The following is an 18,362-nucleotide window of genomic DNA, read 5'->3' on the forward strand; positions in this document are numbered from 1 at the left end:
GCGGCATTCGCGTGACCACAAGGTGAGCACACCCGGGGGGGAAACGGCACAGGTGTGGCATGCAGAAAGGGGTATGACCTCAGACGACTTAGTCAGTGTTGCTTTGTTTAATTTCGTAGGCCCCTGACCTCGGAAGAGAGGTGAGGGTGCCGTAAGTTTCATTAATGCCATTTTGCACTGTGTTAAATTTAAAAATAAAATATGATTCTCGTTGCTCGCGCTCACGAGTGTTTTTTAAGCCACTCTGTAGTATTGTTACTTTAAGTTTGTCAAACTCGTGACTTTTCTCGCGGATGTGTTTCGAAAGAGGGAGGTTGGGGAGGGATTGGGTATGTGAGCGGTGGTTATTAAATCTGAAACGGAAGGAATTGTCTGTTTGGCCTATGTATTGCATTCGACAGTCGCCACACTCGAGCATGTAAACCACTTTGCTGGAATCGCAATTCAGGTCTTCCCGGATAGAATGCTTGAAATTTGAATGGGTGCTTTTAGCCAGTGCCGTGGTTTCCATGTGTTTGCAGACTTGACATCGGCTTTTTTTGCATGGTGTGCAACCTACAGCTCTCGGTTTATTGACTGTCGAATCGACAACATGGTTTTGCAGATTTTTTGGTCTCCTATATGTTACTTGGGGGACCGTTGTGAAAATTTTTGAAAGACGGTCACTCTGTTCTATGATATTAAAGTGTATTATTAGGATGTTGTTAATATTCGGGAGATTATTTGTGAAGGTTAGTATAAGATTACAGAGCTGTGATGATGGCTGAGATTCCTTAATGACATGATTAATATTAGTTGCTTCTGCCTTTTTAATGGCATCGTTGATTATAGAAGACGGGTAATGTTGTTTTTTTAGAGTGTCCCGCATGCGATTAGCATTTTCGTGAAAATCTTCCGATCGTGAGCAAATTCGTTTGAATCTGATGGCCTGTGAGTATGGGATTGAAGTTTTGCAGTGGCGTGGGTGGCAGCTGTTGAAATGAAGATACTGTTGTCTGTCTGTGGGTTTTTTATAGACACTAGTGATTAATGTACTTCCTTCTACTCGAACCAGAACATCCAGGAAGTTAATTTTATTGGTTGAGTAGGTGTGTGTGAAAGAGATATTGGGATGGATTTTGTTGAATGAGGCGATAAAATGGATGAGTTCGTCCTCGGTTTCTGTCCAAACTATGAATATGTCATCCAGAAAGCGTTTGTAAAAAGCTGGTTTTGTTGGATATGAGGACAGAAAGTCAGATTCAATTTTGTTCATAAATATGTTGGCGTAATTTGGAGCCATTTTTGTGCCTATAGCTGTACCGCTAGGTTGAAGATAATATTAGTTGTTGAACTCAAAGGTGTTAAGTTTAAGGACCAAATTTGCAAGTGTCTCGACGGCACTTGGACTAGGGGTGTCTAGAATTTTGTATTGTTTATATGATCCAACCATTGCCTGAATTCCGTCGTCATGTGGGATGTTAGTGTAAAGTGATACCACATCCAGGGTAACTAGGAAAGCGCCTTGAGGGAAGGTGACATTCGACAATTCTTTCAGGAAGTGATTAGTGTCGCGTATGTAAGATGGATGTTTCGGAGGTATATGTTTGATGAGCGAAGCGATATACTCTGACATCGGTTCTGTTATTGTGCCAATACCAGAAACAATCGGTCTCCCTGGATGATTCTGTTTGTGTATTTTCGGAAGCATGTAGAAGCGCCCCGCGGAGGAATTTCTTGGCGTGAGCGCCTTACCTACTCGCGGTGGTGTGTGTGTGTGTGTGTGTGTGTGTGTGTGTGTGTGTGTGTGTGTGTGTGTGTGTGTGTGTGTGTGTGTGTGTGTGTGTGTGTGTGTGTGTGTGTGTGTGTGTGTGTGTGTGTGTGTGTGTGCGCGCTCTGCTATGCGCTTTGTGTTTCCCACTTACCTGTTCTGTACCCATCCCTATAAAAGGATGCATTAACAGAGTAAAATCACTCCTGAAGAAAATCGGTCCTCCGATCGAAACGTCGAGTCGAATAAATGTTTCCTTTAACGAAGCGTATACTTCGCCTTATATATATATATATATATATATATATATATATATATATATATATATATATATATAAAGCTGTTTGGTGAACTGTATCACCGAGTTCACAAGTAATCGAACCCCCTTTCATTTGGTGAAGTTTGCGACCGTCTGACGCCCTGGACCTTCGCAGCCGTATTCTCCCGCCGCCCACAATGCCTAAGGACTCCGTGCCCAGTCCTGCCCCTGCCACCTCGACCGTTCTCTGCACTGGAGCGCTGCGCAAGCGTGATCCCGCTATCTTCAGTGGCACCAACGACGATGACGTCGACGATTGGTTGGCAACCTACGGACGGGTGAGCACCCATAACAAGTGGGATGATGCACTCAAGCTCAACAACGTCATATTCTACCTTTCGGACGTTGTGAACCTATGGTTCAGAAAGCACTTAGCCGACATCCTCACGTGGTCAGCCTTCAAATCCAATTTTTCTGATGTATTTGGCAGGCCTGGGGTGCGCAAAACTCCGCGCGGAACAACGCCTGCGAAATCGGGCGCAACTGCCTGGTGAAAATTTCACCAGCTACATAGAGGACGTTGTGAACCTTTGCACATCCGTCGATGCCTCTATGTCTGAGCGCGCGAAGATTGCGAAGATTATGAAAGTAATTGACGACGATGCGTTCCAGATGCTTCTGGCACGCAATCCCACCACAATCGCCGACGTAATAACCCATTGCCAGAACTTTGACGAACTTCGGAAGCTACGCATCCTCACCCGTTCTCCGCTCTCGCAGCAGGAGTCGCTTGCTTTCCTCACGTCTGACACCGCCCCGGCACAACTGTCACCGCAGATCAAGCAGTTTGTTCGGGAGGAAGTCGCGCGTAAGCTCTCGTTGATGCCCTTCAGTCACGACGTTGCTACTCCTCTGTTGACGCCATTACAGGAGGTCATCCGCCATGAAGTCGCCGAGGCTGTTCCCACTGCACATCCAGTCCCTTCGGTTGCTCCATTAACCTACGCCCAGGCTCAGTATCACCAACCATCTCCGATACCCGCCCGGATGACCTACGCAGAAGCAGCGGCGCGCTCCGTGCCCCTGACTGTTCCTTCTCGTCAGCCCGTCCTATGCCCGGCCCCGTCTCTACGACCAGCCCCGGTTCCTTCGCTGTCACCGCAGCGGCTTTGCACCCCTTAGCTCACATCGGATAACCGTCCCATCTGTTACTCCTGTGGGTACCCGGGACATGTCTCCCGCCACTGTCGCCGTCGCATGGTGGCATCGCCAACCATCTCAACCTCTGTGCATCCATCTCAGATGCTTTATTCGGCTTCTCCATCCTCGCCTCTAGACGCGTACGCCCCTGACCATCGTCCCTGCAAGACCCGACGTTCTCTATCACCACGCCGCCGCTCACTGTCACCTATGCGCCGTCGCCCTCCCTCCGCTGAAGAGGGAAACTAAGATCCGCAGTTCCGGAGGCAAGAACTGCGCGCTGTTCGAAAAGCTCAAGGCCTCCGTTTTCCCCACGCAATGTTCTTCAGGTCATCGTCGACAGACTACCGGTACATGCGCTTATCGACACGGGTGCCTCAGTATCAGCGATTCACGGAAAACTCTGCCGTCGTTTGCGCGAAGTCACGACATCGTTTACGGGTCTCTCCGCACCGCTAGTGAACAGTGCATTGTCCCTCTCGCCTCAGGCACAGCGCGAGTCATCATGGACGATATATTGTATCCAGTCGAATTCTTGGTGCTGTCCTCATGCTCACATGACATAATTCTCGGGTGCGACTTTCTGTCACAGAACAACGCCGTCATCGATTGCGCCCGCGCTGAAGTTGAATTTTCTGCTTTGTTTGACGAGCTTACTACTGAAACCTGTGCCCTCTTGCCACTGAAGGTCACCATCGCTGAAGATGTTGAAGTAGCGCCGGGAGCATCTGCCCTTGTTTCTCTGTCGTGCCGTGTCGCGTCGGATGGCACCGTTTTATTTACGCTGTCTGCTTCCTTTGTACGCCGGAAGAACCTGCCGCTACCTTTTGCTGTCCTCGATGTCAGCAAGGTGTCACGAAGATGCTGCTCTACAATCCATCCCCGTGTACCCTTACCCTACTCCCTGGTGGGTTCCCTGGCTGCATTCAACCTGTCTGCCTTCTCCCTACCCTTAATGTCCACGAGGCAGCCAGCGGTCCTTCCCTAAATGCCATGCATTCCGAGCTCGCTACTGAACCTGAGCCTGACGAACTTTTCCGCGCCGCCATCGACGATACTCTTCCGTCCACCTACCGTCAGCAGCTTTCCGCCCTTTTCCCCACTTTCCGCTTCGCTTTCAATAGAGCCCATCAGCCATTAGGCCGTACATCAACCGTGGCTCATCGCATTGAGACCGGCCCCCCCCCCCCCCCCCGCCTTTTCGGCAGCGGCCCTATCGCGTGTGTGCGGCTGAGCGCCAAGTGATAAGTGAACACGTTGAGGACATGCTGCACCGTGGCGTCATCCGTCCCTGTCACAGCCCTTTGTCTTCTCCGGTGGTTCTGGTCAAGAAGAAAGACGGTTCTATCTGATTTTGTGTCGATTACCAGCGACTCAACAAAATTACCCACAAAGACAATTATCCGCTTCCCCGCATGGATGACGGTCTTGACTGTCTCCAAGGCGCAGAATACTTCTCCTCTCTTGACTTCCGTTCGGGCTATTGGCAGGTCCCGATGGCTGCCGCTGACCGTGAGAAGACCGATTCGTTACCCCTGATGGCCTTTACGAGTCTACCGTTGTGCCATTCGGCCTGTGCAACGCGCCAGCTTCATTCGAAAGAATGAAGGATAACGTCTTACGCAAGATGAAGTGGTATACGTTCCTCCGTTACTAGGACAATATTGTTGTCTTTTCGGCAGATTTTTCCACTCACCTCACACGCCTGCACCAGATTCTGACTTGCCTCACCGACGCCGGCCTGCAGCTTAATCTAAAGTGCCACTTCGGCGCCCGGGAGCTAACGATCTTGGGTCACATTGTATCTAAAGAAGGCGTTCTTCCCGACCCGGCCAAACTCCGCGCTGTTGCGGAGTTTCCTAAGCCGACATCAATGAAGCAGCTGCGGAGCTTTATCGGTCTGTGCTCCTATTTTCGGCGTTTGGTCCGAAATTTCGCGTCGATCATTGCGCCAGTCACGAAACTGCTTGGAACCGACAACCACCTCTCCGCATGGTCACCCGAATGCGAAGACGCGTTCACCACACTGTGCTGTCTGAAGCGTTTTGATGCGTTTGAAGCGGATTACTTGACTGTAGGGGATGCTGGTTATAACATGCTTGACATGGCTACTGTCAAAGTGCAGATACTGTTGGCGGTCAGTAGGTTTACTGTACACTGTTGTAGTGACTGCCGTAGTGACTGCCTATAATGAAGCTAGCATAGAAAAAACAGTAGATAGTTGTACTTTGGCCACCTTACTGAAACTTATATTGCAGTTAAATAATTTTGAATTCGAAGGCAAACATTATGTCCAGACAAGTGGTACATCAATGGGTACCCGTATCGGCCCAAATTATGCAAACATATTTATGGGGATGCTTGAAAACAAATTTTTGGAAAGCCGGTCTTTAGTACCATTTTGCTATAGGCGTTACATCGATGATACTTTTTTCATTTGGCCCATGGCGAAGCCGGACTCCTATCATTTATTGCCGAATTCAACAGCGTGCATCCTTCGCTATCATTTTCCCATACATATTCTAGATCTACAATAAATTTTCTCGATGTCACAGTCTCACTTCACGACGACCGCTTAACTACAACAATGTCCCGTAAACCTACTGACCACCAACAGTATCTGCACTTTGACAGTAGCTATGTCAAGCATGTTAAACCCAGCATCCCCTACAGCCAAGTGGCCCGCTTCAAACGCATCTGCTCGGAAGAATCTGATTTTAAACGCAACTGCGCTACACTTCGTAACTCGCTGACTAAGCAGAATTACCCACCACAACTGATAGATGACGCCATTAAGAGGGCTGATAGACTACACCGAACGAGTCTACTTGCCACAGATAAACCAAGAGTTCAGCACTTTCGTACCAACCTTGTCTTGACCCATTCTGCATCTGCTCCAAAAATTTCAGCAATCCTAAATAAGCACTATAACATTCTTATGCAAAGTGATCACCTGAGGAACATATTTTTAGAGCCGCTCAAAGTAGTTTAAAGAAGGTCAAAAAACCTACGCGATATACTAACATCGTCAAAGACCAATTCCCTTGAACCCGTAGGCAATCCATGGAACAAGAGTCGGTTTAAAGTATGTCTGCACATGACCACAACCTGTAGCGTGAAAAGCACCGGTTCACTCTTTCGTTTAAGCATTCGCGGTGATTTCAACTGCGATACTGCAAATGTCATATACCTGCTGCAGTGTACCGTGTGTAATTTGCAATATATAGGTCAGACTGAAACCCCCTTTAGGTTACGCTTCAACAACCACAAAGCCCACGTCCAAGCCCTACCGAAGTTACCGCTATCAAGGCATGTCCAACTCACCGGCCATTCATTTGGTAAGATTTATGCTACCATTCTGAAATCAGGCTTTAGAACTGCAGTTGAGCCCACTTATAACGAACTTGATCGTCACGCGGCATTTGTTCGTTGTATCCAAAGTTCGTAGTAAGTGGACCACCTATAATACGGGCAAAAAGAGCAAGCGAGACGAATGTTAACTTTATTTTTGAAAAAAGTCAGTGATGCATGTCTGCTTCTTCAAAGCTGATCGCATCACTGCCGTTTCTAATTGTTCCAGCGCGGTAATATGTTCATCGCCAAGGCCTCTGCTGCACACGAGTTCCTTAAACGACGCGATGTAACCGATCGCGGTTGAAATATTCACAGCAACCGGCGGTAGAGCAGCATCCTCGTCATCGTCCTCGTCGGTCTCTGGGCAGTCAGGAAGGGCTCGCACTTCACGCATAATAGCTTCTTCAGTGCATGGCTCCGCAATGTCGGCGTCGTCATCAGCAGAAGCGAAATCGTCCCAGGCAACGTCAGGTCCGGCCAGCTGCGTGTCAACGACGCGTTGCCACAAGTCCTCGTGCGACCGGCCTTCCGGTGGGTCATCTATGGCGTTCTTAGTGTCTGGGCCCATAAAACTCGCCTTGCGGAAGCAGTTTGCTATGCACTCCGCGGTGAGTTCCATCCACGCCGCTTTCAACATCTCCATGGCGGCAAGCAAGCTGATGCGAACTGGCATGGCAGCATCATCGCGATCAACAAGCGTTGGATGACGCGCCGCCGGTAGCACACCTTGAACGCATGAATGATGCCCATATGCAGCGGCTGAATTTTGCAGGTTGCATTGGGAAGCAACAAGAGCACTGTCACCGCACTCAAGGAAGGCTGCACATGGTGCGCCGCACAGTTATCCAGCACGAGCAGGACCTTCCTGTTTTTTCGTGCCATGTCGTGGTCGAACTCGACAAGCCACTCGGCAAATAAGTCACGACTCATCGAGGCTTTTGTATTGTTCCTGTAGCGTACGGGCACGTAGCTTCCAAAGCATCGCGGCTTACGTGACTTGCCGATGACAAAAGGCAGCCGCCGGTCACTGCCGTCCATGCCACTGCCGCGTCGTGTCAGGGGAACACAAAGTGCGCGAAATTCGCCTGCCGCGGGTTCGCAGTCGAGCGAAACCGCGCCAAACACCGCCGGTTTGGTCAACTACGGGTGCCCGACAGCTTCGCGTTCGCTCTAACCGAGTGTTGAGGCCACAACAGTTCGTTCTATGTGAGACACTGTGCCATTGCCCCAATATATATTTTGACGGTAGCACCGCCCTCGTTCGTACTAAGCGGGCGTTCGTTATATCTGCGGCTGTTATAAGTGGGCTCGACTGTAATCATGACCGGGAAATTAGGGAGTCTTAATTACCTTATCTATAAGTTTAATACAGTGTCTTCTGGTTTAAAAGAAAGCACAAGAAAATTGAGTTCCATACCCTCCTAATGCGCTAATATTTCGCTTTTAGGTCAGTGTATTCTGGTTCGTCATCAGTTTCTTTTCTAGATTTAGTAATAGATATTCTTTCTACTGAGTATGCTGTTCATAGCCTCTATTTGTTTCGTTGATCATGTGTAACGTCTTCCTTCTTCATTCTCGCTGTTCAAGATGATGACATGTCATCTTGGCACTGATTATAAGCAAAGTGCATTACAATGTTCATTATATATAGCTAACACAGCAGATAGACTAAATTTCGCAAAGTAGCTGTTGTGTATGTGGTTCATTTAACGTCTTGTGATTGGCACTGTGAGTCATTTATCGTTTTGTAGCCTTGCGCGTGATGCTTTTTTGATCGAATTTTTTTTGGGCCCATTATCCTGTGCGTTGTTCTTATCGACATTTATATCCCTTTCGATCCATACATTCTGACGAAGGCTGTTCGACGGTCGAAACGTCAATAAACTTTCAAGCGTTTCAAACGTTGGTCTACGTTCTTACTGTATATATATATATATATATATATATATATATATATATATATCGGGGGAAAGAGGGGGAACCTTCAGCTTCACAATGCGGCGAGTTAAGTTTTTCTACGAGCAGACGAGGCGTGCGGATGTGTTTGAGCATGTACCCCTGTTTCGTCGCTGCGTCGAGGAAAGCATGGAGCGAACTGTGGAACAGGCTGCGCGGTGAAGTTTTACTTTAAACTAGGTAAGTCACCTACGGAGACTTTCCACATGATCAAGACAGCCTACGGCAATGATACAATGTCCAGATCACAAGTGTTCAAATGGCACAAAGCATTTCCAGACGGCCGTGGAGATATTCACGACGAGCAACGGTCCGGGCGTCCATCGACGGCGGATAGGTATGGAAATGTCGATCTCGTCCGTGCTTTATTGAACACTGATCGGCATTTAAGTGTCTGTATGATTCCACAAGAGTTGGAGATTCCGAAAACGCCAGTTCATGAAATCATCGTTGAAGATTTGCAAATGCGGAAGGTATTTGCAATGATCGTACCAAATATTTTGAGCCCTGTGCAAATGGAGACACGGATGACTGTTTCTGCCGAGTTGTTGCAACAAGTCAACAGTGTTCGAAACTTTCTAAAGCAAGTTATCTCTGGAGATGAAACGTGGGTGTTTCAGTATGACCTAGAAACAAAACGACAGAGATCAGAGTGGCCCACCACGGAATCTCCCCGTCCGAGGAAGGCGCGGATGTCAAAGTCCAAAGTGAATTCCATGTTAATCGTCTTCCACGACTGCAAGGGAATTGTCCATAAGGAATTTGTTCCCTCTGGAGTTACCGTAAATGCAAATTTGTATGTTGAAGTCCTCGAGGCACTAAGACAACGCGTCCTGCGCGTGCGTCCAGAGATTGCAACGTCATGGATTCTGCACCACGACAACGCTCCGTCGCACACGTCGCTCGCTGTCAGAGAGCTTTTTACCAGTCAAGGCATAACCGCACTTCCCCAACCACCATACAGCCCCGACCTCTCACCCGGTGATTTATTTCCTTTCCCCAAGAATGAAACGCTCTTTGAAAAGACACCGATACGACACCGTGGAAGACGCCCAAAAAGCCACAACAAAGGTGCTCAACGAGATCGCAGAAAAGGAGTTCCAAGACGCCTACAAACAGTGGGAAACTCGCTGGGCTCGCTGTGTCGATGCTCAAGGTGCTTATTTTGAAGATTATTAGGGGTATTGAAAGATACTGCCAAATAAAATGTGCTTTTTACATCGTCTCATTAGTTTCAGGACAGACCCTGTGTGTGTGTGTGTGTGTGTGTGTGTGTGTGTGTGTGTGTGTGTGTGTGTGTGTGTGTGTGTGTGTGTGTGTGTGTGTGTGTGTGTGTGTGTACGTGTGTGTGTATGTGTGCGTACGTGCGTGTGTGTCTGTGTGTGTGTGTGTGCATTATACATTGTGACGCCCATGAAAAGGCGATACCTATTCTGCGTGGTTGCTGTTGCTGGCTAAGCCGAGGATGAGGAGGATGAGGTTGGTGGCGTTCGTGCTCGGCAAGCGGACCCCGCTGTTTTCAATCCTCCGTCCCGGTCTTAATAAATCACTGGGCGCAACATGTTGGGGGAAGGTGCCGGGTATACAGGCTCCCCCGAAGACGGATGCCCAGATTAACATTCGCCGCAGTCGTCGCATTGTTGTTCTGCCGCCTTCTGTCCCCACGATGTCCCTGAACGGCGACGCTCCGAGGTCTGTGCCTAGCAGTTCGTGGCAGCATTACCGGGAGCCACGGTCGCTCGCGGGCTCATCCAGCGACAACGTGAATGAATGCCTCACCCACTATTTATTTATTTATTTATTTATTCAATAAACCCCTAAAGGCCCTCAATAGAGGGTATTATATAGGGGGGAGCAAAGACACACAACACAAAATAATATTGAGCAAGCGCCAATGTGCTATACATAAGAACAGAAAGCACATGTAGAAAACAAAAGAAATAAACAAAAACCTGTAGTATACATTGTAATTTACACAAAAAAAGAACAGATAGTGTTTTAGAGGCATAACAACCGCAGGAACAAAACAAAATAACAAAAAAGCTGAATGGAGCATGTGGTACAATCAATTAGTGAAGCTAAACAGACATTTGGGTAAGAAGGTCCTGAAACTTATTAAGATCCCGTTCAGAAGCGATGTGTGATGGAAGATTATTCCAGTCGACTATAGTACGTGGTATTAAAGAGTTAGCAAACGAAGAAGTGTGGCATAATATGCGTTTAACTTTCAGCGGGTGGTCGCGACGTGGAAAAAAAGATTCAGGTGATTGAAAAAAATCGTCATGGAGCAGAACATGCTACGGGTGAGTCGTTACAAGTGGAACTCCTCTACCCGGCTTGCCAACGTCGTGTTTTCCCTAACCGATACGGCCCTAACGTGGTTTCACAACTACGAGGAGTCCCTCACGACTTCGGACCGCTTTGTAGAGGAGCTCAAGAAGTGCTTCGGTGACAGTCGCGAAGAAGCGGAGTGAACAAACACTTGCGCAAAGGGCTCAGCTTCCCGGTGAAATATGCACAAAGTACATTGAGGAAATCGTGAAGCTATGCAAGGTCGTCTCTCCTGTCGGGACAGAGGAGGACAAAGTTGGCCATTTGCTTAATGGTTTTGCCGAAGATGTCTAGAATTTTCATACTGGAAAAGAAAGTCTCGAGTATGTGTCTGACGTTCTCAAGCACTGCGGGACGTTTGAGACATTGAAAATGCGTCGCATAAAGCCGAAATTTGGACGTTTGGCCGGGGTACGATGGTGGCAGCTGTAGACTCACGATCGTTTTGTGATCTGCCTTCCACAATCTGCCAAATTGTTCGCGAATAGTTAACCAGGTCGCTGGAATTCACTCGAAATTCCTCAGAGCTCCCTCATGTGTATCTAACGCGCCCTACTCAATCAGCCGCCGGTAATGCAGCGGACTTTGAGGAGCATCGGGTATCCCGAGGGCCACGGCGGAGCAACATATCGCGATCACCCGCGGAGCACAGGTCTCGCTCTCTCGTACCAGTCTACGCCGGCCACATACGACGTGAACTTTCGGCCCCGTCCTTCGTACGATTACTTGCTCGCGCAGCCTTCTCCCGGCCCCTCTCTAGTGTGTTACCGCTGTGGTCAACTCGGACACATCTCCCGATTTTATCCCCGACTACAACCATCCCGTTACGGCTCATCGACCTATCCTCGGCGGCCGTATTACCAGATCTTTCTTTCTCGATGCTCATCCTTCCCACCTGATTCCGGCAATTCATGTCCTGCACAAATAAGGAATCATTCGCCGGCATCGGATAGAAGTGTGACACCGTCTCCAGGTTTCCGCACTCGTCGATCTCCATCGCCTCGAAGCCGCTCTTCTTCGCCTCCGCCGGAAAACTGGTCGGCGCGACCGATGGGGGTGAGGTTGCTGCAAGTCTGCCGCCGGAAGTGATACCCCTGCCTGTAGTTATGTTACAGAACAAAGTGCATGTGCTAGTGAATGGTGTACCTGTGATGGCTTTGGTGGATACCGGTGCTACTGTTTCAGTTATGAGTGCTGCGTTTAAGTGTCTCCTCGGACAAAAAGTTTTGTTTCGATGAGACAAAATGTGCAGTTTTGTGGTGTTAGTGGCGAACCGTTTCCAGCAGTTGTAGTGTGTAGTGATAAGGTTCCATTGTGTGGTGAAGTCTTCAGCACGGAAATGGCGGTGTTGAACCGGGCGACGCCAGACGTTATTCTTGGCCTCGACTTTTGGCAGATGTGTGGCGCGAACTTCGACTGTCACACAGGTGAGCTCAACGTTGGCAAATGTTCCACCACTGACCTTCTGGAAGGCTCGTTCAGTGGAGAGAGTGTTCTGTGTTGCCCGAGATACTGTCCTGCCTCCATCTTCGGCTGTGTGCGTACCGGTTTCCTGCCCCGATACCAATCTCGACATTTTTGATGCGACTATGGAACCGAACCACTTGAACTGCATAAAAAAGAGCATCTTGGTTCCTCATGCCGTGGTTCCCGTCATCAACGGAAGAACTGAACTGTGGACAGTGAGTAGTTCGACAGAATCTGTAGTTCTGCCTGAAGGCCTGAAGCTTGGGTCATGCAGCCAAGGTTGCCTTGGTTTACGACGAGCACCAGAGGTTTACGAGGAGTCGCAGTTGCTTCTCATGACTGACACCTAGCTTTCCACGCATGAGCGCCGTGCACTGTTGGCCATCCTCCTGCGATACTCCACTGTGTTTGACTTTTCACAGGCCGGCGGCCCATCTTCCATCCCCTCGCCTCAAACCCTGCACAGGGTTGACACAGGTGCCTCACATGCGATCCGCCAAAAGCCCTACCGAGTGTCACCGTCTCAACTCAAGGTTATCAATGAACAAGTGCAGGAGATGCTAACCAGAGGCGTTATACAAGAGGCCTCAAGTCCCTAGGCTGCTCCAGTAATTCTTTATCGGAAAAAGGTTGGATCATGGCGTTTTCACGTGGATTACCATCGTCTGAATGCCGTCACGAGAAAATGCGTATACCCCCTACCTCGAATCGACGATGCGATCGACTGGCTTTTTTAGCCTCCTACTTCCATTGATCTTCGGTCGGGGTGTTCGCAAATCCCTATGCATCCGGCGGACAAAGAAAAAACAGCTTTTATTACGCCTGATGGCCTTTATGAGTTTAATATGATGCCATTCGGTTTTTGCAATTCGACCGCCACCTTCGAGAGATTTATGGACACTAAACTCCGCGGTTTGAAATGGGAAATATGCATGTGCTACCTCGACGACGTTGTCACTTTCGGAAAGACGTTCAGTGAGCACATCGACCGTTTAGCTCACGTTCTGGACTGTTTGCGCCAAGCTGGCCTTGTGCTTAACTCTAAAAAGTGCCACTTTGGTGCGCGTGGAGCGTTAGTGCTTGGACACCTCGTTGATACAGCCGCCATCAGACCTGATCCAGCCAAGACTGCAGCTGTCGAGTCGTTCAAGCCATCACAGTCTGTTAAAGAGTTGCTTAGTTTCTTGGGCTTATGCTCTTTCACCGCTTTATTCATCGCTTTTCGGACGTAGCTTACCCTCTGACAGGTCTACTTCAGAAAGATTTGGATTTTGAGTGGACACCTGAGTGCGACTCCGCCTTCCGCCAAATAAAATTCCTTCTGATATCTCACCCTGTACATCGCCACTTCGATCTCTCCGCTCCCACAGAGATTCATACCGACTCCAGCGGTGTTGGCCTCGGCGCTGTTCTGGACCAGCGATGCGACAGCAAGGAGCGCGTTGTAGCGTATGCGAGTCGCTCGCTCAGCAAGCCGGAGCGCGATTATACGGTCACCGAGCAAGAATTCTTGGTCGTCGTTTTCGCCACGGATGCCCGTTCCCCATCATCACCGACCATCATGCCCACTGCTGGATCATTAACCTTCGTGACCCGTGCGGACGCCTATAACAGTGGACTATCCGGCTACAAGATTTCGAATACACAGTCGTCTACAAGTGTGGTCGCCGTCACGCTGACGTGTACTGTCTTTCGAGGCTACCCCAATCGTGAGTAAGACTGAAACATCGATACTTTCGACCTCTGCGTCGCGTCAGTGCCACCTGTTTTTCCTGATGTCGCAACGTTCAAAGCGGAACAGCAGAAAGATTTAACCCTGCGGTCTCTCCTTGCGGAGGCTAGACACCCTACCAATGTCAGCCACTTTTGTGTGCGTGATGGTCTTCTGTGGAAGAAACACTATTATTCTATCAGCCACCGCTTCCTGCTCGTAGTTCCGAAGAGCCTGTACTCCTCTATCTTGCAGGCCATGACCCTACATCTGGACATATTGATTCAGCACGGACGCTCCACAGTACCCAGGCACGCTTCTGTTGGCCGAAAATGCGGGCCACGACTGAGCTTTACGTCGCCAGCTGCACTCAGTGGCAACGATACAAGCGCCCCACTAGCCTTGCATCTCGTCGGCTTCACCCTGTGACACTATCTGCAGCACCGTTTGAGCAAGTGGGCATAGGTCTGCTGGGCCCGTTTCGAGAATCCTAATATGGGAACCGCTTGATAGTGGTTTGCGTCGATTACCCTACCCGGTATTGTGAAACGGCAGCTGTACCCTCGGCTACAGCGTTTCGTGTGTCCTCTTTTCTGCTAAGATTCATAGTTCCGCGTCATGAACCTCCAAATGTTATCATCAGTGACCGTGGTTGGCAGTTCAACGTTGATGTCGTGAAGCAGCTTCTCCGTTCCTGCGCATCGCATTTTCGCCATTCCTCGCCTGACAATCCCCAGACGAATGGGCTCACTGAGCGCACGAATCGCACGATCACTAACATGCTCTCAATGTATGTTGATTCAAGGCACAAGAACTGGCACAGCGTCCTGCCGTTCATCACCTATGCGTTCAATACCGCGTGCCATGAGACTATTGGCTTCAGCCCCTTCTTATTACTCTATGCTCGCCCCCCACGCTACACCCTGGACAACATACTACCATTTTCTGACGAGCTTCATGAAGATATCTATCGCCGAGACGCTCTGTCTCGCCGAAAAAGTCCGGCGCCTTGCTTGCCTTCGTGTTCGCGCCTCCCAAGATCTGTCCAAAGCGCGCTACGATGCCCACCGCAGTCACGTCACTAGAGCCCTGGTGATTTGGTCTTGTTGTGGCGCCCTATGAGAAAGCGAGGATTGTCTCATAAGCTGCTGTGCCACTACGATGGATCCTATACCATTACTTACCAAATTAGCGAGCTCAATTACCGCATAGCTCGTCTTACGGCGAGCGGCCACTGTTCAGCGCGAACTGCATTCACTCAGGTTGCCCGGCTGAAGCACTACCATTCGCGCGGCGCTTTTTAACTCGCCCAGCGAGCTTCGGCTGCGTTGGGGGAAGTGTGACGCCCATGAAAAGGCCTATTCTACCTATTCCTATTCTACATGGTCGGCGTTGCTGGCTAAGCCGAATTTAAGGAGAAAGAGGTTGGTGGCGTCTCGGGCTCGGCAAGTGGGCCCAGCGGTTTTCAATCCTCCGTCCCGGTCTTAATAGACTACCGGGCATAATAAATTATATATATATATATATATATATATATATATATATATATATAGGTCGGTCTTCCGATCGAAACGTCGAGTTGAATAAATATGTTTCCTTTAACGAAGCGTATACTTCGCTATATATATATATATATATATATATATATATATATATATAGCAGTTGCAGGAGGTCTTGTCGTTCAATGGGCCAGGAAGACTTGTAGAAGAAGGGGTCACAACCTTGCAATTATCTTAATTTAATACCGACAGTTTCGGACGGAGGATCGTCCTTCCTCAGGGTATACACAAGAATGACTTGTGTATACCCTGAGGAAGGACGGTCCTCCGTCCGAAACTGTCGGTATTAAATTAAGATAATTGCAAGGTTGTGACCCCTTCTTCTATATATATATATATATATATATATATATATATATATATATATATATATATATATATATATATATATATATATATATATATATATATGCGAAATAGAGAAACGCTTCATTTAAGCAAACATATATTGGGTGTCGACGTTTCGGACAGAGCCTGTCCTCTTGAAAAAGGACAGGCTCTGTCCGAAACGTCGACTCCCAATAAATGTTTACTTAAATGAAGCTTTTCTCAATTTCGCATTTTACCTCTAGCAACCAAGTACGTTTATCTTTTTGTGCTATATATACAGCTTCCACCCTCGCCGTTCGATGACGTTCTACGTCACATCAGCTTTAACTCAGGACGTGCTACGTCCGCCGCTTAAGAACATGGGTGGCGCTGATGAACACTCGCAAGGTTAGGTTATTTGTAAACATAAATACCCCGAAACCAGATGATTTGACAGCCGTCGCCGTAGTTCAGCGGTAGAGCACACGACGCGTAATTCGGAGGTCGTGGGTTCGGATCCCACCGGCGGCATGTGGTTGTTTTTTCTTCTCCTTTTCTAATCAATTAGCTTTAAGCGATAACGTATTCAGTAATATTCTAAATCGAACAACAGCACAAAATAAATAAATCAATTAAAAATCCCCTGTGTCCCCCTTGGTTTCTGTGGCTGTTAGCTTCTCTCTCATATATATATATATATATATATATATATATATATATATATATATATATATATATATATATATATATCAAAGGTCGCGCTGTATTACGTTTGATGACCATTGCTTGTTTTTTTCTGCTACGAAATGATTACAAGAACGCGACCAAGTGGATTCGGTATTGGAGCGAAATTTGGGCATCAGGAACGCATGGGCGCAGAAATTCACTCAATAGCATCTGTTTCCACAAGTCAAGAATGGGCTAGAACTTCAGAAAGGGAAAAGAGACCCGCACATCTCTCTACGTTCTCGGAAAACCGTGGTGCACTTACTCAAATCATACCCTAAAGTACACTGAGAAATCTCCTGCAGGAAACAGTTCAGCCAGAAAAAAAGGTACAATATAAAACCTTCTTTTATTTTCACATTCTTGGCAGCCTTAGTCACATCCAAATTTCTAGACATCAGGCTTTCACTTTCGATGTCGCCTTTCATGATTCACGACAACGGGAAGCGTTTCACAATTGTTTGCTATGCGACAAACAACGTTCGACCTTGGCTAACTTTCAACTTTTGGATCCTGTGCTAATTTTTTAAAAGATACCTAAGTTCTACACTTCTAAGATGCTGCGCAGCCCAAGGAAAAATAAAACTAAAAATTGGCGCGCCTTCATCGCCCATGGCACACAAGGCGTAAAGGAAAATTAAATAAATAAGGAGGCACGAAGCAAATGAAAATTCTCCTCAGCAGGAAAAAAAGAATTTTGAGAAAGGTAAGTTTCTGTGCTTGGCTGGTTTCAGCTATCATGGAATAAGTGGCGCTTCCACACGAGGACAATGAAGAAAAAACCACACACGCAATTGCGCTGAACTGAAAAAATGAGAAATATAGCGTCAGCGCAGTTGTGCGAGTTGTTTTTATTTGACTGTACTCGTCCGCAAGTGCTGCTTATCCCAGGATGAAAAAAAAGTTCCCTACTACAAGGAAATAAAGAAAGTGATCCATTTCAAGTACGAAGCATTCGTTGAATTTTCAGGGCGTCGGAGTGAAACTATCCTGACTGGCTGCGGCTTTGCTTAGATCCTGTTTGTATTGTCCGTGCAGCACCTCCAATATCCGATCCTGCATGCAGCTTTTAATGGAGTTTAAATCATGGCCTGGCACTTCTAATCTGCGATCGCTGAATAAGCCCAGTTTAAACGGGCGCACCAGCCATGTGCGCAACCTCGGCTGACCACCTGCGAAACAAAGCATCGTGTGAGGGCCCCTTCTGAGCATAGTGTAATTACTAGTCATCACAAAACAAGGATATAAATGTATGTTCGGTAGCAACACCTCAAGAACCGTTTTGGCGCACTAAGCGCTGTTAAGATTCTTGCGCTCAGTAAACCTTGACGAGCTACTACGGGCCGCATGAAATAATTTAGGGCTCACGGGTACAAACGGGATCATAAGTGCACATGATTTTTTCCAAGACCTGCTCGTACATAAAACATAGCCAAATATGGTGGCGGCTGCAGGCGCGCCTGAGGTTGGTCGTGTTGCACTGTATTCCGCATATTTCTGTCAGCAAAGTAGCAGGTATAGCTTGATCGCTGAGATTTCGAAAGTTACAAATTCGCTTGAGCTTCTCAGCAAATCGCATTGCATAGAGCTCAAGATCACGATGTTCGCTATGGGCATCCAAACGGACAAAGCGGGAGCTTCGCATCGTTCAAAATTGCTGCCCCCTTCGGGCCTGAATATGATCCTCGAAGTCAAGTTCATGTGGATAAAAACATTGCCCGGCGCTGTCGCAGTGGGGC

At 48.0% G+C, this 18,362-nt stretch overlaps 2 protein-coding genes across 2 annotated transcripts in view; both read right to left on the reverse strand.

Annotated features, from left to right (window-relative positions):
* Positions 1 to 6,685: 6,685 nt before the first annotated feature.
* On the reverse strand, positions 6,686 to 7,252 carry LOC149345009 (uncharacterized). The gene has a single exon (XM_089542716.1). The coding sequence runs from the start codon at positions 7,234 to 7,236 to the stop codon at positions 6,712 to 6,714; it is 525 nt and encodes a 174-aa protein (XP_089398842.1). The 5' UTR covers positions 7,237 to 7,252; the 3' UTR covers positions 6,686 to 6,711.
* Positions 7,253 to 17,589: 10,337 nt separating this feature from the next.
* Positions 17,590 to 18,362, reverse strand: part of LOC149345010 (uncharacterized) — a 37,543-nt gene continuing 36,770 nt past the window's right edge. Inside the window, exon 3 of the mRNA XM_089542717.1 lies at positions 17,590 to 17,795. Within this exon, the coding sequence (XP_089398843.1) occupies positions 17,590 to 17,795 (206 nt within the window). The remainder of the gene's footprint in view (positions 17,796 to 18,362) is intronic.

This window comes from Amblyomma mixtum, chromosome 5 (genome assembly GCF_055824585.1).
Source record: "Amblyomma mixtum isolate Tamu chromosome 5, ASM5582458v1, whole genome shotgun sequence".
NCBI classification, from domain to species: domain Eukaryota; kingdom Metazoa; phylum Arthropoda; class Arachnida; order Ixodida; family Ixodidae; genus Amblyomma; species Amblyomma mixtum.